The sequence below is a fragment of the Scleropages formosus genome, chromosome 21 (genome assembly GCF_900964775.1).
Source record: "Scleropages formosus chromosome 21, fSclFor1.1, whole genome shotgun sequence".
Lineage (NCBI taxonomy): Eukaryota > Metazoa > Chordata > Actinopteri > Osteoglossiformes > Osteoglossidae > Scleropages > Scleropages formosus.
Genome location: NC_041826.1, coordinates 19,025,574 through 19,047,532, shown reverse-complemented (window position 1 = coordinate 19,047,532; position 21,959 = coordinate 19,025,574). Strand labels below are relative to the sequence as shown.

Here is a 21,959-nt window from a genome sequence, read left to right as displayed (position 1 = left end):
TCTTTTTTTGTGCCGATGAGCTGAGAAGGAGCCGTGGATTCGATTGGTCGGCTGATGAGGGAGTCTTGCCAGTTACTCTCCGTCCTTTCTAGAACCGCTCTGCAGCTCATCGTATGAGCGCGAAGGAGGGAAGCCGCGCGGGCTCCTCGCAGACAAACGCAGCCTTACGGACAGTCCTCGGCTTTGTTGTTCCGCCCCCGCGCTGGCTCTTCTTGCTCTTCCTCCATGAAGCAGGAGAGGCTGTCCGCCTGTAAGAGGTCCAGGGCGTGCGCGAGGCGCCAGAGCTCGGGGGGCGTCGGCAGCATCATCAGCAATGTCCTCAGGAAGCGGAGCTGCATCTCCCGGAGCGCGCCTCGGCTGCTGTGCACGCTGGAGCCAGGTGCGGAAGGCGGCGGCCGTCGGCGTCATTGTTCTCGGGGCGAACAGCGAAAGATGGGCGGCGGAGCGCCTTCTGTCCCGCGTCGTCAATTATTCATGACCGCCGCTTCGTTCGCTAGAAGAGCAAGAGGCGCTGCGTGTGGAAGCGGTTCTGCTGCTTCCAAGGGCAGCTCTAATATTTAATTGTTGTTACCAGGCTTTGCGGTAACTTTTAACATGCCCACGAAATAAATACTGTCATAAATCGATACGGGCTGCAGGCGCCGTCCTACCTTGATGTATGATTTAAGTGTGCGTGTGGGTTTTTTTTTTTTTTTTTGTGTTAATCTTTAGGGGAAGCGTGAGGACAACACACACACACACTCGCGCGCGCTCTCGCGGGGTAATCGTTTAATCCCTTTCAGGCCGCACACACACGACACGGACACAGGCACATACAGAAAGGAGCGAGGCTGAAAGGCTCCGCTAGGGAACATGGTGGAGAGGCCGACCGGTGACACACACTGTCCGTGCAGCAGCATGAGCGACACGCGCACAGGTTGTATCTCGTTCCCAGTTCACTTTAAGACCCTTTCATTTGCCTGTTAACGTCGGGACGTATTAACGTGTGTGTTGGACAGAAGCGCGGTGGTGCGGCAGCGGTGCGATGTGTGTGGAGGAGAGAGAGCCGTGCGCGCAATGGCCGCTGCGGAGCACCAGACACTCGCGTTAATGTGCATCTCTTCTTTCGCTCAGGCGTGTCTTGTTCTCATCCGTCTCCAAAGGTTGCGAACGTGTGAGAGGATTCGGTGGATTTGATTTAACCGCCTTTTTTACACTAAACGTGGTATTTGCGTTAATGGGAGGGGGGTGGATGCAATCAGCACCAGGATGCGTGGAACAGCGACGTAGATGTGAGCGGGAGCGGCGCGATGTGGCGTCACGTGACACAAGGCACTTTTCAGCATTACCTCGCATCTTATTGTGAACATAGTGTGGGGTCGGCACGTGGCGCTGTGTCTTTCCACCTGGTTTAGTGCAGGTGGCAGGAAGCAGTGTGTTTCACCAAAAGAGTGAGGTGTGTGTGCTGACGGTCCCTCCGAGCAAGAGGAGCTCCTTCATCATCATGTATGTTTATGGGGCGGCCCCTTTCTCACAGCCTTTTCACAGCCCCGAGAGCCACCTTCAGAGCCGAAAGTCCGGTTGTAGTTCCGAACATCCGTTCCATCGGCCTTCCTGTAGGACCCCGAGTTGGGGGTTTGTGAGCAACAGCTGATTTGGTCAGATGGGGTATTTGCTGGGCAAAGATATATGAATATGTGCTGTGGTGTCTGGTTTGATGTCAAGGGGGAGGGACTACGGCGATGGTTCCAGTTTTTTGGATCGAATACAATAGAGATATGTTAACCTTCCATTTGAAGGAAAACACTTAATGACCATTAAAAAAAAAAAAAAACACAGAACATGAATTGATGTTTTTTTAATATATTTCAGAATTTCCTTGTTTGTGTGCCACCTGATTCTTTTCTCTCGGAACTCTAGGTGTGGACACAAGGTTGAAGTTCACCCTTGAGCCCTCCCTGGGTAAAAATGGATTCCAGCAGGTAATCAGTAGTCCTGAAATCATATGCTGTACGTTGAGTGTAGCAGCTGCTGTTGTTTCACTGTAGAAAGAACCAAACAATTTACAGGCTGTGGAATGTTACACTGGGGTCATTGTGTTGTTTTGTTGGTAACCGTTTTGTTACTTGTGTTTTTTGGTAGTGGTATGATGCCCTCAAGGCAGTGGCACGACTGCCCACTGGAATCCCCAAGGAGTGGAGGAAAAGGGTATGTTACTCAGCAGTCGTTTTTTTAAGCTTTAATCCTATGTGGAAAGTGCAGCCTTATTTTTTTGATGGCATGAGTTATTAGAGCCTGTTTAGTTTCCGCAGAAGTACATTCTCTTATGAACCCACCTGAGACCAGAAGTCGGTCTGTAATTAGATATTTTTGTAAATCAAAAGTTTAGCTACGAAGTCTTGATCAATGAAAGCTTAGTGATACAAATTTTCCTTGATTTACTTACAAGTGTTAAGTCTTATATATTTATAAAACACCAGTACTTTAAAACCTTTTAATAAGCTAGTGACATTAAAACTAATCTTAAAAAAAAAAAAAAACAGGTTTCCATTACTCTTGATTGTTGAATTTCTCATCTGATTGTCAACAATCACATGCAAGCGGTATTTGAATTAAGGAGGTTCAGCACCACTATTGTTTGGGTACATTTCACTATTTGTTGGCTCGTTGTGTAAATACAGGTTTTGTTCGCTGTATATCAAACTGAAATTTCAGGAAACAGATTTATGAGGAAGATGCAATTAAAAATAAATTGGAAAATGTTTATCTTTGAAAATTCTTAACAGATAACAATTATGCTAGCTCCTCGTGTTACATTATTCACTGCCTGAAACCATGCCTGACACGTTGACATGCTTATGCTGCTACACTGGAATATGGTGCTTGGAGACTGTGGTCAGAGCCCACCTATGTGTTTCCTTCTTCAGGTGTGGCTGACCTTGGCTGATCAGTACCTCCACAGCATCTCTATTGACTGGGAGAAGACACTGAGGTTTGCCTTCAATGATCGCAGCAACCCAGATGACGACTCGCTAGGCATCCAAATTGTCAAGGTGGGATTTCAGGAGAGGATAAGTAGTGACATGCTTAAAAAGATGTCAGAGTATATCAAAGACCCCCAATTGAGAGAATTTGACTTTTCTTACTCATTTTGAACCAATGTGTCTGCTTCAGGCCTAACACAAATGTGCATAATGAGCTAAGAAATGGGAAACTGTCCTGTTTGCCTGTGGCCACACTCCCTTAATAGAGATTGCATTATGGGAAAGGTAGTAGCTTTGAGGCACTTTAGATTGCTGGCTGAATTTAGTCTTCCCTTGCCTTGCAAAGGTAATGTGTTCAAGGAAAACCCTTTACAACACAAACTTTAGTAACTGGTAGATGTAATTATAATTTGTTTCAATAGCAAAAGTTATTTGTTCACGAGCCTCCAAATGTGACATTCTTGCACACCAAAATATCACCGAATCCCATTAAAATGGGCAGTTATTTCAATAATTATCACAATACAGCATTATCACCAAAGAGATGCTGGCCAAACATGTGCCATACTGTAAGTGCTGAAATTACTGCCTAGTGCACTCCTGTGTGTGTGTGTGTGTGTGTGTGTGTGTGTGTGTGTGTTGTACTGCCTATCTGGAGCTTTTCATAATTACATATTTTTTCCATTGAAAAACAAATTGCATTTGTATTTTTTTGTCAAAGCGGTGTTAAATAATGTTTTGTATAAACGCAAATATTCCTATAGCAAACATTCACATCTCAAGGGAGGACCATGAAGTTCCTGGAGCAAAGCGCAATTATTTTATCCAAAGCAGAATGCTTTCAGGTTTTTACAATGTATTTTTTTTTACTACTTTTATTTTTACATTTCACTAAAGCAATTTAGGCAGCAGAAACATTTTGAGTCTCTAACACTTGAAGATTTATGGTGAAAAGGCCATGTTCCTACCTGCTGCACTCTGTCTTCTGTAATGGGCCGAGTGTGCTGATTCGGGCAGCCGTGTGTGTGTGTGTGTGTGGACAATAGAGGATCTCTCCAACAGGATGTTTGCTCGAGGTACTGTGTCAACAGTGCGCGGATAATGGAAAAGAGGCCCGAGTTGTTTTTCTGCCATGCTTGCACATACACACAGTGATTCAACTCCATATGTGTGTCAGGGATTGAGAGTCTTCTGGTTCATCTGTGCCTTTGGTCTTACTGCTCCTTGTCACGTGACACTTCTCTGGCCGCCATCTTGACAAATGGGGGAAAAAAAACAGGATTTTGAGCGCAGCACTGCGATAACAAGTAGCTGCATTCACAGGATCTAAATATGGGAAGTGAGAGATGCCACTTAATTCCTTTATACTAAGGGACTTTGAGAAACCTTGGACTTTTTTTTGCCTTCCCTCCATTTTTTTTAGGACCTTCACAGGACAGGGTGCAGTTCCTACTGTGGCCAGGAGGGGGAGATGGACAGAGTAGTGCTCAAACGAGTGCTGCTGGCATATGCGCGTTGGAACAAGGCCGTGGGCTACTGCCAGGGTTTCAACGTACTGGCTGCCCTTATTTTGAAAGTCACTGAAGGAAATGAGGGGGATGCACTGAAGGTAAAGACACTTTACAGCAATAAACTTAGAATTTATGTATTGGCCTAGATTAGGTTTAATGACCATGGTTATTTTGTGGTATTTGTGCAGGTGATGATCTACCTAATTGACAAGGTGCTTCCTGACAGCTACTTTGCAAACAACCTGCGCGCGCTGTCCGTGGACATGGCCGTCTTCAGAGACCTGCTGCGGTTCAAACTGCCGGAGTTGTCTCAACACCTGCACTACCTCCAAAGGGCAGCCAATCGTGAGGGGGGTGGTGCGTGTCACCTCGCTTCCACTTTTTATGTTGGCGAGAGCAAATTAAATAATGTGAAAAAAGCTGGTAGCGTAGTGGTTAGAGCTACTGTCTTTGGACCCAAAGGTTGCAGGTTCGATCCCCACCTCCTGCTGTAGTACCCTTGAGCGAGGTACTTACTCTAAATTGCTTCAGTAAAATTACCCAGCTGTATAAATGGGTAAATGATTGGAAGCATGTAATAATTGTGACCTTAACATTATAAGTCGCTTTGGAGAAAAGCGTCAACGCTAAATGAGTAAATGTAATGTGAATTTCAGCACATTTCACATTTGCGGTTTTCTTTGTTATTCTAAACAAAGTGAGCCGTAACGCTTTTCAGAAACTCTGCATGTTACTTACGTTCAGTGGAGTAAAGTTATCGCTACTTGTTTTTTCCAGCCACGGAGGATTCATATTCAACACAACCTGCTGTGGCTCATTGGCGATGTTGTAACCTTCTGTGTGTTGCAGGGAGCTACGAGCCTCCGCTTACCAACGTCTTCACTATGCAGTGGTTTCTGACCTTGTTTGCCACTTGCCTGCCCCATCACACCGTGCTCAAGATCTGGGACTCTGTATTCTTTGAAGGTTCTGAGGTCCTTCTGAGGGTGGCCCTGGCCATCTGGGCCAAGCTGGCTGAGTGAGTACACCTATTCTCCTTACACAGCCACATAGGTTAAGGCAGTACAGGTGGTCCCTGATTTACGATGGTTCGACTAGCGATTTTTTTGAGTTGTTATGGTGAGCTGGTGATAGACATTCAGTAGAAACGGTACTTCGACTTTTGATTCCGCCCCCCCCCCCCCCCCCCCCCCCCCCCAGTCAAGCGATACGCGGAGCGATACTCTCTAGCGATGCTTTGCAGCGACAGCAATCCGCATCTCCCAGTCTGCCACACAGAGGTGTGTATTAGATGTATTAAATGCATTTTCGACTTATGATAGGTTTCGGGGAACATAACCCCATCGTAAATCGGTGATCACCTGTACAGAGCCAGCAGCGTGAGCATCATCTCATCCCGTTTGATCGTGGCTCAGCAATAAAGGTCTTTGTCTGGGAAAACCTTTTTTAGTGGTCAAATTGTATGAATTTGAATTGGTGAATTAAATGAAACCAGAGAATACAGGTTGGTCTCTACCTCTTATAGAAGGTCCTAACTCTTAGTGTCAAATGATCTACCTCTGAATGCAGTAACATCCCTGGACCTTTAATGTTCAGTGTTTGTCTGTGTGGATTTTTGATGCTATGCATCTTGATGCATTCCCCCAGTCACATTTTAAAAAGCCATTACCCTTCCTTCACTGGTTTCACCATGGTAACAAGGTGTTCACTGCTACTTTATGCAGGAGAATACATATTACCAAGGGGGAGACAAGCCAAAAATAAGAATGGAGAGTATAAAATGGGGTCTTATATTGCCTTAGGTTTGGACCCATGGGTGAGTGGGTTGGGAGCTTCCTGCCAAGTAACTCTAAAAATAATTTCTACTTTTGCATCTGTCTTAATAAATTCAGATTTCAGTGTCTCTTTCCTCTTCTCCAACAGCCGCATTGAGTACTGCCAGAGTGCAGATGAGTTCTATAGCACCATGGGCTACCTGACCCAGGAGATGCTGGAGCATGAGCTGATTGACTCCAATGAGCTCATGCAGGTGGGTTGGGGTTACGGTTGTTGTTATTATTGTGCTGAGAACAAGTGCAGGGCATTCTGTTATAGGATTTAGTACATAGTCTCATAAACAGGAAATGTGATGGCTACCTGACCAGTTCAGGTACAGTGAATATTTCCTATCCAGCTGTGCTGTAAAGATAAGATGTCCAGGTGTCCTTCCACACAGTAACTCTCACTCAGGTGTAGGACAGGTGTACCTAGTGAGCTCACATCCAGATGCAGAAGATCATGTTGAGTGACATGAGTCCTGCTCTTCTGTGTTCTCCCCGTTGCTGTACGCAGACAGTATACTCGATGGCTGCCTTCCCTTTTCCACAACTGGCAGAGCTGCGTGAGAAGTACACCTACAACATCACCCCTTTTCCTGCCCACGTCAAGGCCAGCAGCAGGTAGAGCATCCAACCATGTGAACAGTTGAAGGGCTTCATGGCTGAAATTCAAGTGTGTTGTAAAATGGGCTTAAAGAGAAAGCTGAGATTTTGTCTCACTCTCCCAGCAAAGATGAGGCCTCAGTATGAATATCCGCCCGCAAAAATTAATACTGCTTTAGCAGAAAATGGCAAATTAAATACACCGGATTCAAAAGTGTGTCTTTTAAGCGATGTGAATTTGAGCTACTGGATGCTGCTGTTCCCCGTCTGAGTTTCTACTGGGAAAGTAAATGTGCGTCCCAGCAGAACGAACCCATGTGGATATAGGATAGGATAGGAGTTCACGCTTACCGCATTTTGCCGCAGTTCACCTCTGCGTGCAAATGTTTCCTAATGTGAGGCTGTGTTGTGAGCCCAGTGGTGATGCTGGTGACTTTGGTGTGGCCATTTAGCTGACATGATAATGTGAAGCCAAAACCAGTGTGGGAGACCTACTGGGGAGTGTAACCATCCCCCCACCGGCCAGTTCCTTCTGGCTGTTTGGTGAGCACTTCTGTAATGTTTGTCTGCAGTTGTGTCAGTCTTTAAAACACCGTTTGCTTTAGAAGTGGAGTGACACTGCATGAGCACTAACCTCACAGCTCATCAGTAGGCTGTGTCTTACTAATCCTTATCTAAGGGGATTAAGTAAACACAGAATGGGGTGTTATGATCGTGACCTCAAACGGGTTCCACTTGTCACATTATCATTCCCCGCTAAAGCGCTTGTGCCAGGTGTGTTCACTGCTAGTTTGGTCAGTACTTTAAACATCATTGGCCGTGCTTGGATTCATCAGTGCCTCTCTGCAATATTAAGAATGGGTTTCTGGAAGTACCATTTGAGGAGGGAACAAAGGTAAAATGTTTCTTTTATAAAAAAAAAAAAAGAACTTGTAAGGTGCAGTCTCAAACTCAGATGTAATTACCATTCCTTTCAATGATACATTTTTATGTGTTCCTGAGCCTGAAAGTGTATGCTGTAATATCACCAAATTCCATTAAAATGAACATAGTTACTGTAGTAAACTTTATAATACAACATAAGACACTTTCCCTTCATGGATTATTGTATAATACTGTATGGCTGTCTGTCTGTACCTTTCAGCTCTTTCCTGGCTATTACATAACCCACACACAACATTCACAAACAAAATGTACATACATGTGATATTCAGAGTTTATGTAAAGATGAAAGAAATTGAAAACGATGCAAACGAATTCACACTCACTGTATGAATCGACGTGGTATCTTATAGCACCCGCGCTATGCGATTGGACAGTCTTGCTCGGTCTCTCCATGTTCACGCCATGTTCGTGTGGATTTCTTTCAAAGACGTGTTGCAGGCAAACATTCCCCCGTGTTTGTGTTACACAGTGAGTGAAAATAGTTTATCTGGCACTGTAAGTCATCTTGGAAAAAGGCATCAGCTAATACTAAATAATAATCACTATACAACATTTTTGACTGTTCTGCTGTTCCTGGCTGGTGGGAAAAGTAGCTCATGATACAGCATCTTTTTTGTGAATTTGATTACAAACTTTCCCATTCTGGGGGGGGGGAGGGTATAGAATCCACTACCAGCCATAGTCTGAGACACTAGTGTACTGTATACTGTTGTTCATGGATGATGGCCTGTGTGTGTGCGTGTGTGTGTGTGTGCGCGCACGCAGCCAGGGGGTCCATGGACAAGACAGCGATGAGGAGGCAGACATGGATGATGAGGACACGCTGGCCAGTGCCCTGGGCTGCCTTGGGCCAATTGGGGGTCTGCTGGCCCCCGAGCTGCAGAGGTACCAGAAACACCTTAAAGGTACATCAGGTGCTCTGTCTTCCTCACCTCCTCGCCAATTTCATGGTTTTGCTAATTGTACAGCTGAATACATTTTTTTTTTTTTTTTTTTAAATAAATAAAAACAGCTGTAAAACTTAAGTGTGAGGGCATCGTGAGTCTTAACTCAGCTGCTTGGCTATAACTTCTGCGAGCTTCATATCTTGTACTCATGAGGCCCCTCCTAGACGTGCTTCCTGTTCCCATTCCCCCTTCCTACAAAACAGGAAGTGCCATCTTGCTATCGCCACCCACCACTTAGTTTATGTGCAGAAGCTTCTTAATGGAAGTGTAGCCTATTAACAATTATTGTCAGATAGGTGGCTTTAAAAATAGCTTTTTGAGTGCAACCGAATGATTTCTTGTAAGTTGTCGAAGACTGCGCGTGTCCGACAGACTGTTAAAAAACAAAGTTTTTCATACTTTCACATTCTTGGTGCCATGTGTATCAAGGTTTTTAGCTGAAAGGCAGTGTACCACTGTTACTACGTGAAAATATATGTTCAGTCGTGCCTCAAACAAGGAAGTAAAACACTTCAATTCAAACTTCCTGCCCACCCCCTTTCTTTACACCCACCCACACTATCCCCCCCAGACCAGCGTGGGGAGCAGAGCCAACCAAGCAGTAACATAGCCGAGCTGAGTCCTGGCGCTGTGGGTACGGGCCGGGCCGAGCACCAGGCCGCCATCAACAGTATGATGATGGAGCGAATGAGCACGGACATCAGCGCCCTGAAGAAGCAGTACTCCCGCATTAAGATGAGGCAGCAGCAGCAAGCCGGCCTGGTCTTCGTCCGTGCAGGTGCTGGATGGGGCTCCAGGGGACCGTTTCTCACCAGTAGAACTCGCTCATCAGTAGTCATATCAAGTTCCCTGATTCGCAGCTAACGTGGCGGTGACACTTACTACTAGTACCGTAAGGGTGGTTGTCAGCAGAGAGAAGCCATCGGTACTCACAGCAGTGTCACTAGCATTTTCAGTAATTTCTCGTGCCCTCGCACTCCCACTGGTTCTAAGCCCTGGAGTGTCATCTTCCCCCTCCAGGTCCCGACGTAGCCACAGATACTTCTGACGAACAGCCAAACCAGGGTACTCTCCCACGTTTGCAGTGCTTCTTTGGTGCTTCGTTTGGGCTTTACTGGGGCTTTGCTGGGGCTCCACTGGGACTGGGACCAGTGTCATCTAATCACTTTGGGCTGTGCTGTCATGGGCTTTGGGATGTCCACTGCAGGCAGCGCTATGCAAATTGTGTGGACACAGGTAGATAACTTGCAAGTGCACTAGTTCCAGATTCACAGTAGGAGCCTCTGACACTGGGCTGTCAGTTTCATAAAGCACCGGGGACATAATTTATACATACAACTTCATGGAACCCTTTTTAGTCATATTTAACAAAACTGGGTGTACAGTTAAACTGTTTCACATTCATATATTCATGCATACAAAATCTACATAGCTGTCTTTAGGGATCTGGATTTCTCCTGCTTGTGGGCAACTTAACGCTCCAACTTTCATTCAACTGCAAGTGCTGCTGATTTTACCTTACTGAACAAATCCATTCTTCATCTGTTCCAGGTAAATGTCCGGTCAGCAGCCTCCTGGCCTCCCAGGTCCACCCGTCCCCTGTGGTCAACCACCTTCTTCTGGGGAAGAGACTGAAAGGAGCGAGGGGTTCCAGGAATGGCTTGATCCCAGGCCCCCTCCCTCAGGCACAGTCCAGTCCCAGCCGGGATGGTAGTCCTAGGGGCCGGATGAACTCGCCGTGGCGCGCCCATGTCCGGACGCACCGGCAGAACTTGGCCCGCGCCCAGCTGGGCTTCAGGAATACAGTCGAGTTGGTGGATGACGATGAGCTGACCGAGGAAACGCAGGCAGAAAGTACAGCGACGGAGCAGGACCCAGAGGACAAAGTCACTACCCTGGAGCTGGTAGACAGCGACCCCCAAATTGTACCCGAGGAGGGGCTGGAGCAGGTGGAGCAGCAACTGGCCTCCCTGGATTTGCAGCACAGCTCTGAGCCACAGTCTCCAGCCACAGCGGAACCAACCCAGGACCCTGAGCCTCCGGTCCCTACCCTGCCACCGCCACCACCACCCCAGCCCTCACGTCGCAAAGAGTCGGACTCCTCCAGTTCAGAGAGCGGCGGCTCCCTTCAACGAAGCCCCTCCAGCCTGACAGTACCTCCCAAGGGCCGACAGACGGCCTTCTCCCCTTTCCCCAGCGTGAAGCCCCTCCGCAAATCTGCTGCTGCCAGGAACTTGGGACTGTATGGTCCAACGGAGCGAACCCCCACCGTTCACTTCCCGCAGATGAGCAAAACTGTGAATCGCGTGGCTGGCAGTACTGTCAGCACCACTAGAAGGCGATGATGAGGGAGACACTTCAGGATGGCTTTTCCTTTCCCTTGCTGCATGATCTAGCACAAATCCCCAAGGAAATGCTACATGGCAGCACCTGAGATGGAGGTACTCAAGAGTGGGTCTGGGCAGGTTTCCACTTGCACTTGATGAGAGCACTGTGTGGGAAAGGTGTAACTTGGCACTTCAGAATCCACACGTCTTTTGGCTAATTCTTGTTTTCATCACTTGTTAATCTCTTTGTCTTTAAATCCCAGACTGGGTGAAGATATGTATACTCACCTGTGTCAGTGGACCATTGTTTTGGTGGGGAGGTCAGAGTTCTGCGTGATGTAAATGTCAGTCATTCTGGTAGTGTATTGAAGTTCCCCTTAAATGCCATCATGGTGTGTGTCCCCCCATGCTCCCAATATGTAACCTCATAGAAAAGCACAATGTATTCAAGAGGCGATGTTTGGCACTTCTCGAGCATGTGAATTTACTCCTGCCTTGAATTTGATACCTACAGTAATGTAAACAAGAAAAACAATGTGTGCCTTAGATCCCTCCAGCGTAACTGGACATTTATGATGGACACGAAATCTGCAGTTTTGCTTTCCAGTAGGACTTTTGTTCATTTCCACAGAGCACACTGAAGGTTTTCGCTCTGCCTCCTGCATTCAGTGTGCCATCACATTGTCATCAGGAAGCCAACTCCATTTCATTGTCCGCACCAAGCTGTGACTGTACTTGGAGAAATGAAGTGCTCGTTCTGAGGTACTGTAGCAGGAGAGACAACCACCATCAGCTGTCACACTATTTCACGTATTGGAAAGGTTGCACTCGTGTGAATTGTTTCATACATTACTCCTTGTATATGTTGAACAGTGCAGGTCCACCTTGTGTGACGGTATAATAAATCCTTTTCCCAGCAGCCACTGCTGGCACCACAGTTCTACTGCGACTGTTGACTAACTGAAGCAAACGCACCCTACGCCATGTGAGGTGCAATTTGTTGGCCCTCCGACTAAACTGCAACTAATTAAAACATGAAGGAATTGCACTCATTTTCTTCACGTGTGTGACTTCTTGAATTTATGGAAGCTCATTGTTAATGTAGTCTTCAATCGCCGTTTTTCTTCAGAATACGACAGAGTCCTGCATGTATATACTGATGAGAAATGGTCCCCTAATAACGATAGCTGGGTAGTGCAACAACTGGTAGTGCAGTGGTCAGAGCTACCGCCTCTGGACATAAAGGTCCCCGGTTCGATTCTCACCTTCAGCTGTAGTTCTCTTGCGCACGGTACTTATGCTGCATTGCGCCAGTAAAATTACCCAGTTGTATAAATGGGTAAATAATTGTAAGTAGCTTAATGTTATAAGTTGCTTTGGAGAAAAAGTGTCAGCTAAATGAATAAATATGTAAGCTGCACAACTGTAACAATATCATTACTTGCTTGAAAACAAAGTTCTTATATTTTAATCTTTTATTCCAAATTTTAATTGACTAAAGTCCTGGAAGGCTTATGTGGTTTGTTGAAAAAAGTCAGGGTGCTCCAGACTTTGGCAGGTTTGCAGAAGTGATGAGTTTTTGCTTGAACTAGTCCCAGAAGAAGCTGCTAGGAGCCTAGAACTGTGTCACTAGTCAACATGGTTAAACGTATATGGGCCACTGAACAGCACTGAGGATTTCAGTCATACAGCAGGTATACAGTATAACCCCTCTATAGGCACTGCTGTCAGTGGGCAGTCATCATGACATTCATACTTTCCTTGTGCAGTTAGATATTTGAGAATGAATTGTACAAAAATACAAAATGTAGTTATTTTAACTGAACTGTAATGCAAGTATCCAGTTTTTACATGGTTGACTATGTATCTTTGCTGTTAATTCTTCTGTAGTTACCACCTCTGTCCACAGAGGGGAGCAAAGGGCCCGAAGCGCCTTGGATGGATTAAGTTTAAAGTCTGAAACAGTATTGTGCCAAAGGTAAACTGTGAACTCCCTTTACCTCTTAGTTTCCTTGTTTCCCACCATGCTTTGAGGTATGTGCTGAGTGGTATGATGAGCCCTGGCCTGAGGTGACCTTACAGAGCTGCTGCTGGCATGCTGGTCTGTGGCAATCCATCTCCCCTCCCAGCCTTGACTTACGTAAGAGTGCTACTGACAGGAAAGGAATCAAGCGCTGGTAAGCATGGTAAGATTGGGATTAATGTGGCCGGGGCAGCGCTTGGGTATGGGGCCGAGGTACGGGCCTTTGATAAAGGACACGGTTAAAGGAGTAAGAATAGTTCCAGGGTCACACAGGGCCTAGGCAGTCAAAATGAGATCAGGATTATGTGTGTCCAAGGAACTGAGAAGGTGGGGTTTTAAGTACTGTACTGGACAGACCACATCCTGCCTCCCACTACAAAATCTGAAACCTAACGTGCAGAAGCTGAATTGAACATGGTATTTCGGTTTTAAACAGCAATCCCATTATGTCAGTAGGCTTATGAAGTGCATTGGTGGGGAGGGGGTGAGGGTTGGTGCAAGAGGGACTGCATCACTGATGGTGAAACCAGACAGACCAAAGCACGACGAGTGCCACTGACCCTTTCTTCAGCCCACAGCATTGAACAAGATGCATGTTCCTGCTACAGGGTGGCCCTGCTGATCATGCCATATACACTATCATTCTGAGAAACTCAGGTGCTGTGATGATCTCAACGGTAGCTGGTGTGCAGAAGCATCCGGTTGCCTCACGATCAAGAGGCAGTAGCAGAGGAGTGCTGTGGAAGAGTTTGTCCTCACCTGTAAGATGTGGGGTTAGTCTAGGGCTGGTCCTCAAAATTTCTCTAAGAAGGACCCTGGTCGTGGGGAAGAGGTACATTTGAATAAGAGAACTCTCCAAGTATCAAGTTGAAATGATCCAATCTCACAGCTGCTGTCACACGAGTGGCTCTTACTATGAACACTAGGTGGCGGAACAGGACCAATAGGAGTGTACGCTGTTCCGCTGTCCAACTTTTTATCATATGAAAGAAGGTCATTGTATGTTAAATATGCATGATGACCTCTATTTGAACGTGTTCTCTAGTGTTGAATTGTAGTTACTGTACATTCCCTGTGTATGTGTACAAATACTTTGCATCGCTGAGCACATCATATACACAGTGTGAAATTAGATTTTTTTAAAGACTAAGTATAGTGGTTCTAAAATGCATTAGACATAAGCTTTGTTCACTAGGTGTTTAACATGGTACAAACCCCATGGAGTGTTACCGTCAGAGCTGGTACAGTGAGTTTGAAATGTGTCCGTTACAGATATTACAGCTGAGTGCATTTTTCATAAGGAACTGTCACATTTCTCAGAGGCCAACAGCAACCAGTCTTAACAGGAGTAGTTGTGCAAGGGTGTCTTCTGGATAGCTTGTGTAATGAAGAGTATGAAAGGATGTGAGCCTAATTTAAATGGAATAACATGCAATAGAGTATATCCGGGGTGCAGTTTAAAAGCGTGAGGATCATATAAATGTTTAAATTAATAACTTAAAGGTGGCTTCATTTTCCATAGTGCTTTCTGCTTATTAGAGATGGGAAATCTAGGATTAAAAATCTTTTAATATAGGTAATATTCATTAAAATGCTAAATGTTGCATTTGTTACCTTTCCAAGTTACTGAAAGTTCTGATGTCTGTAGGCTGCAGACAAAGGAGAAACGGTGACAAAGTCAGAACAAAGTGTTGTGCTTTTGGTGGTTTTACATTTACATTTATTCATTTAGCAGATGCTTTCCTCCAAAGTGACATACATCTCATAGAAAATACATGTGCATTATCTTAGCAGAAAGAGACATAGTTGCAGATGTGTGATTAAGTGCAGTTATTTTCACTATATACACCAATATTCATCACATGAGTAGCTGCATAAAACTTGTTTTACACTCGTGGTGAGTAGTATTAGCCGCTCTCGTTTCCATTCCCGCTAGTCCATTTGTTTGCGTTCACTAACAAAACGGTGAGAGGACTGCTTCTCTATCAGGTGAAATGTCTGTTGTTTACTAAATAGTATGTGCTCCTATTGCTTTAGCTTCCCTCCTTATTCCTGTTTTTTGGAAGTGAGAGACTGTACCATATTAGCCTACTGAATTCTCACACACAGGAACTGCGGACGACAGAAGAGTCGCTGGCTGCAACGAAAAAGAAAATCTGAAACCATTTCAGACATTTTTAGAAAAGAATTCCAAGTGTACTTTTATTTCCTGGGTAAGGAGAAGCCTCTTGTGTGACGCTGGGGGACAATGTCAAAAAGGGACACCTTGTGACCTGACACTTTGAGAATCTAGAGATTTTCTAGCATTTCCTGCCCAACATCAGCTGTGATGGCACAGTAACATCTGTATTATTAAACTTTCATTCAATGTGCAGATGATAATGAAACCTGAAAGCAGCCAGAAGCAGAAAAAAAGTGGGCAAATGTTTCTGTTGAATGAGCCAGGAATCAGCATTGAGGATTATTTTAATTCTGAATGTTTTAATGTTAATGTAGTTTGAAGTGAACATAAAACAATAAAAATGAAACACTATAATGGACTGGTAAGGTATGGTGCCTCAAGTCCTGTATTCTAGGAAAGGCTACAGACCTGCATTGGACAAGTGTTTACTGATGATGGACCTATGGAGAGAAGCGTTGGGTTTTTTTAATTTTAGTATAGCTTTACTAGTAATAAAGATATTGATTTCCTCTCAGGTGTTAGGTTGTTTAAAAGCAAGAAAATGTATTTGGTTTTAATACAATTTTTTTGCTAATGTATAGTATTTTAAGTTAAAATTTAATTTACAAAACAGATATTTTGTAGATGTCATGAATGACATGAGCACATTTGACATAATTCCATGTGTTGTACACTTGATAATTCTACTGGAGCTGAATATTTAAGTGAAATTTATGTGTAGCAAAGGTCTTTATGAAATTATTCATCACCCTGCTGGTTCCAAGGTAATGACTTTTTCCCCCTCAGAACTTTCTGAAGAAAATACAGTATATAGCTCATATGTCCACAACAGCCAGATAAACGTGTACAATAAGTAATCACATTTTCTACTGGCATTTTTTTTTAACACAAAAACACAAGTTTTATGTTTAAATAATATGAAAAATGATATCTGTAGCATTGTAGGTATCTGAAAATCAAGTCTGCTTTTTGTTCTTTATATCTTAGTAGTTTCTGTACTTTGTAAACAAAACCAATTAAACTTAACTAGTTCATTGCTCTCATGTGATACTCATCCTTCACTCTCACACACACACACACACACACAGGCTGAAACCGCTTGACCCAAGCGGGGTCACAGTGAACCAGAGCCTAACACGGCGCAAGGCTGGAGAGGGAAGGGACGCACCCAGAACGGGATGCCAGTCCATCGCAAGGTACCCCAAGCAGGGCTTGAACCCCAGACTTGCCAAAGAGACACAGGCCGAATCCGCCGCGCCACCGCACCCCCCTACTCATCTTTCATCTTGTCATAATATTATGTTCTTACTCACTCCAATGTCATTACTGATTAGTTCACTTCATTCAGGATGAAGGGAAAACCATTAAGGATCCTTTGGCGCGGGTTCAAGTGACCTGGACTTGGGGACAAGAGGTGACGCACCAGATAGCAGTAAGTAGATGCATGGCAATAACCATATTATGCTCTTTGGTCAGTCTCAAAACACTTTCATCCAAAGTGAATTTACATGCCTGACAATTAAACACTGTGACCCCTTTGCACAGCCACAACGTTCCTGAAGAAAACTGAGTTTAGCGGGTTTAGCCTTGCTTGCAGGAGAGAATAGCAATGCACTTCATGAATTGTGGTCACTGGGCCAGTTAGACTTCTTGCTGTGTTTTGGGAGAGCAGGGCCAGCAAGAGAAGTGCTGCTTCATAACCACAGCTAAAAGGAGAGCCTGTAGTACCTCCGCCGGGTGGCTGGGGATGGTGGCTGGGGGCCAGCTTTCCACAGCTAATCCCAGTTTGGCCACCACACAGGAGGAGCCAAACTTACCCAGTGGACCTCACGTTACCTGACCCAGTGTGCTCCCATCTACAGTTAGGTGTGCTCTCTGCAAATGATCATATCAACTATTACATTGTATTAGTAGTAAAACATTACGGATATGGAATTTAAAGTATATGTGATTTGGTCCGTTTAAAAAAAATACAAAAATATCGTACAAGATTTCTCTCCGTGACGGGAACGTTGGACATGCGCGATCCATTATTAGCTATCAATTCCAAGAGCTGCAGCGCATGACAGCAGCTGCTTGCCAACACACTATCTTAAGACAAGAGCTACTGCGTTATGTGGTCACTTCGCTTAGTGGTCCAGCAAATGCTAGGAGGAACACGGGTAGTGCACGGGACATACGGATAAAGACAATTCTAGTCCAGCCACAAGAGGTCAGCATGTGGACTGTGGATTGTGCCTCAGTGTTCTACATGTTTCATGGTCATGTAATTATTAAGGAAACGTTTCAGATATTCACCTCCATACATAGCTCTGTACAGATAGCGGTGTGTTACTTCATAATATCAGTGCTGCTAATACACTCATCCCTCACATAACGAGGTCCTGCAAAACAAGAGATTGCAGAAAGGGCTTGTGAAAATATATACCCTTTTTTTTTTGGCTGCACAACAGGCTTGCATACTCAGCACAGCGGCATTTTTGTCCATTATGCAGTCATTTTACTTCCACAAACATGCCTCATAGAAGCAATTCCCAACAACAAACAAAACCCCTGTACCCAGTTATGGGTTCATAGCAGTGATTGAACACAAAATAAACATTTGTGGGAACACTTGAGAAAACTGGGGAACACAAATCCATTCAACTATGTACACAGTCTTAATTATGCTAAGTGCAAGACAACACAGCAGAACAATGTCCATTCGCACTGACAGTCTCAACCTCATCTCAGTTTAAACAGAAGTTCATTATTATTATTATTATTGTATTTCACTTTTAATTTTTCCCAAAGAAAGTGGCTCTCACACCTTTATTTCTTTAAATGATAAACGTGAGCCAAATGATCAGTGCGTGCACTACGTACCTTGTGTCACATTCTAATGCTTGTGGGATAGACGTGTATAGCAGAGGAGTATTTTAATAAGTTACATGGGTTTAAATGAGCAACATTTCTAATTGCTCTACAAAAGTATGGAGTTTGGCTGTTGCATGTGCAGCACCCAGAAGCTTGGGAGGGAAACTCCAAATTGAGCGGAACCAGGCCATTCCGTGCTCACGACAGACAGGAAGCACTGAGGCCACCAATTTGCCCATACTGAACACTTGGCACAAATACAGAGAATTTCAGTTTGCATTTGAACATGAATTGAGTTATGATTATGCTGAAAATAGTGCAGGTGTGTAATGCAATAATTGAGGAACATTGGTTCCTTCTTTTCCTTATAAACTGACTAATGAAGTTAAGTGGTGAATCTAACGATGGAATCAAATCAAGACAATATTAGACTTGTGTAAACTCAAAAGAAAGACAGAAGTATAATTACAGTCCAAACATGCAGCTGGATTTAAAAGTTCTATTTCTTCAGCTACCTTTCCAAAATTATTTAAATCAATCATTTCTTCACTCGGTATATATTTTTATCATATACGCCGGCTCCTTGTGTTATGAATGTATCCTTGGAAATTCATAACTGGAACAAACATTTTTCCCATTATTTCATTTTCTTCACTGATCTGTTTTCTATAATTTATGTCTGTTGCAGATGAAAATAGACCTGAGTTGGCAGTAAAACACACTTAAAGAGAATAGGAGACTGGGACTGACTTCTACAGTGTTTTCAGCTCATGTCTGCTGTACATGGTATTGGTATCAATAGATAACATTGCACCTATGGGATGATTTGGTCAGCAACTGGCAATGAGTATTTTTATTTGTCATGTATATCTGAGACATAAGTAAATGAAGGGATGTTTATTATTGTAATTAATAATGAAATGTTATTCCAAATGTTTTCATTTTAATGTTTGAAATTAATAAAAATGAATTAAAAGTCTTACAGTGTTAATTTACTATAACTTCACCCAAGTTTAAACAGAACCTAAATCTTGGGATGTCTATATTATTAAGATTTAATTGATTAGGCCTTAGTGCTGAAAGTAATTTTGGATCTGCAAATAAATCATGTTTCGAATGGACTTCTGGTCTAGATTGTGAGCTTAAGGTGAGGAGCTACTGCAGCATTACATTTCAAAACACCTAAGGACTACAAGTGGATAATATAAACAGTCACCGTTAACATTAATGACATACCGCTTTCACAGAACAAATGACGACTAAACAGAAAGAGTAGACAACAGAAATTGAGCCTTCCTCAAAGTTGTGTTGAAGAGGGCAGTGAGCAGGACAATGCAAACACATGGGTTAACAACGGTTTACCAGTGCTTCTCTATGAAACCTTCTCCCCACACAGTAAGAGCGGTTGTGAGAAGAGAAAGCAAAGCACTGCTCACCTCAGACATCTGACCTGTGCGCACCTTTTTGCTACCCTTCCACTCTCCGTGCTGCACCTGTTCTTCCAAACCCATTCCACAATGCGTGTCCGCCCACTGACAAAAAGTTCCTATTCACCCAGGATGACTCTTCTCTCATCCTATTTGTCAACCAAACACTTTTTTGCTAAAGACGTATTTCTCCAAAAAAATTCTGACATAAATTACTACCCTGAAAGCAAAAATCCTGTACACCATCTGTACAATCATTCCACAAAGTATAAAAAGTATCAGCAAAGACCTTCCCACATGAGAAGACATACTCTAAATGTAAAACAGTCTTTATTTTAAAAACAAGCCCCTAAAGTGGTCATCAGAAATAGCATTTCTATTGGAAGGCATATCCAGCGTGACCATCTTTTGCCAGATGACTTAAAGAGAGCAATGAGATTGCAGCGTGTGGCCCCATCATCCAATGACGACACATGCGATGTTGGAGATACCTGCTGTTAAGCTTCCTAAACTGAGATACTAGATCAATCGTCATATTGTGCTCTTGAAGTAAAAAGCAGGTAAGCAAAAAAAAAAAAAAAACGGTATTATATAACATGCAAGAAAAATAACCTGGAGCAACAGAACAATCCACTGGGTGTTTGACTAAAAAGGTTGCAGTGTCACAGCTTTTTTGAGAAAAACAACAACAAAATGCCACAAGGTATAAACACAATAAAAGTATTGTATGAGTAACACCAAACACATGATTTTTAATATCTTTTATCTCCATATGTGTATAATGTTATAAAATAAAACTCTGGTCATGCGACAGAACAACAGACACAAATCTTATATGCAGGTATACTGTATTCTCTGCAATGGCTTTAAATTGATCCACTTCACTGTAATAAAATTTATTTAAAAAACCTTCAATGAGTACTCCAGTCCAACAATAACTAAATTTAACTAAATTTAGATCCTTACTGACTTATGCAATACAAAACAAAGTCATTGCTTGCTACATCAAGGTCTTTTTGATCAGAACATTTAAACCCAATTAACTGCTAGACAGGCTAGGATCTGCTGGTGACTCACAGCTCTGGGGCTGTGGGTTCGGATATGGTTTTGAACCCAGCTCTGTCTGTGAAGTTTGCATTTTCCCTGTTAACACGGGCTTCCTCTGGGTGCTCCAGCTTCCTCCTACAGCTCAAAGACATGTGTTTCTCGTGAAACGGACACTAAATTGCCTGTTGCGTGTGACTGTGTGAATGAGTGTGCGACTCTGACTGGCATCCCATCCACTGTGTAGCTGTGCTTCCCAAACTCTGGACTGCTGTGACTCTTCACCGGATAACAAGTTATTGATTATGGATGGAAAATGACTATATGATGTTGTACACATATCCAATATATAGTTAATGCAACAGACTCACTTTTAATATAGCTTCTGTGTGTTTCTACACTGCCAGCCAGTGAACTTATTATATTTCATAGTTTTTGTGTGTTCCACATATTCGTTTTTAATGGTTACTTTAGGATATTAAAACTTCAAATATACACATATATACAATTCACATATACATCTCAATATTGCCAAGTACCCAGTATCTAATTTCACACATTTCTCTTAAGTGAGAAAAAGATTTACAGTTACGGAAGGCTTCCTTTTATGGCCTCAATACACATGGCTAAATCCATACCTGCATTCATAAATTCAGACCTGACTCCGTACATTACTGAACCTCCAGAAGAATTTGTAACTGATTCCATTACTGACTCGATGAATTATTCTGTAACTGACGCTGCATTTGAATCCATAACTACACTCATGACTCCATCCATAGCTCAGCCCAGAGCAGAATCCATAGCTATCCCCGCCACCCAGATTTGGACCAGCCCCAGGTTGTGGTGTGTCTATGTCATAGCACCAATTTCCCAGCTTACTAAGGAATCCCTTTTGGCAAAAGCCACTGTGGTGAATTTGCACTGGGGGATATTTATATTTAACTTTATATTCTTGACAATGTACATTCATTCTCTTTCTCACACTGATTATTTTAATCCCTGATAAAGACCACCAGAAACATATTACTTTGCTTAAAAATAAAAAAAAAAAATCTAACCCCCAAAATCAAGTAATCTCCTGTTACAGAGGTCTGTGCTATAGATCTAAAACAGACTCAAGAGCATTCCCTTAAGAAGCAACTACTTGGCATATCACAGAAGATGTACCAGCACACAGCTAGTGGCGTAGCGGTTAGAGTCACTACCTTTGGACTCAAAGGTTACAGGCTTGTTTCCCACCTCCAGCTGCAGTATCCTTGAGCAAGATACTTACCCTAAATTGCTCCAGTAAAATTACCCAGTTGTATAAAT

At 43.6% G+C, this 21,959-nt stretch overlaps 1 protein-coding gene and 1 long non-coding RNA gene across 2 annotated transcripts in view; one reads left to right on the top strand and one right to left on the bottom strand.

Annotated features, from left to right (window-relative positions):
- Positions 1-22: 22 nt before the first annotated feature.
- On the top strand, positions 23-12,289 carry LOC108920945 (TBC1 domain family member 30-like). The gene is made up of 12 exons (XM_018730086.2): positions 23-379; positions 1,900-1,961; positions 2,122-2,187; positions 2,907-3,032; positions 4,387-4,572; positions 4,663-4,831; positions 5,324-5,492; positions 6,398-6,503; positions 6,806-6,912; positions 8,605-8,744; positions 9,358-9,564; positions 10,338-12,289. The coding sequence occupies exons 1-12, from the start codon at positions 226-228 to the stop codon at positions 11,129-11,131; spliced, it is 2,286 nt and encodes a 761-aa protein (XP_018585602.2). The 5' UTR covers positions 23-225; the 3' UTR covers positions 11,132-12,289.
- The window catches only part of LOC108920948 (uncharacterized), a 52,074-nt gene continuing 34,145 nt past the window's right edge, over positions 4,031-21,959 (bottom strand). The window contains exon 3 of the long non-coding RNA XR_001965017.1: positions 4,031-4,216. This is a non-coding gene — a long non-coding RNA (uncharacterized LOC108920948). The remainder of the gene's footprint in view (positions 4,217-21,959) is intronic.

Coding starts and splice junctions, on each gene's coding strand:
- LOC108920945 (XM_018730086.2), top strand. CDS start 226: ATGAAGCAGGAGAGGCTGTCCGCCTGTAAGAGGTCCAGGGCGTGCGCG. Junction 6,913..8,604: donor CACGTCAAGGCCAGCAGCAG/GTAGAGCATCCA, acceptor GCGCGCACGCAG/CCAGGGGGTCCATGGACAAG. Junction 8,745..9,357: donor GTACCAGAAACACCTTAAAG/GTACATCAGGTG, acceptor TATCCCCCCCAG/ACCAGCGTGGGGAGCAGAGC.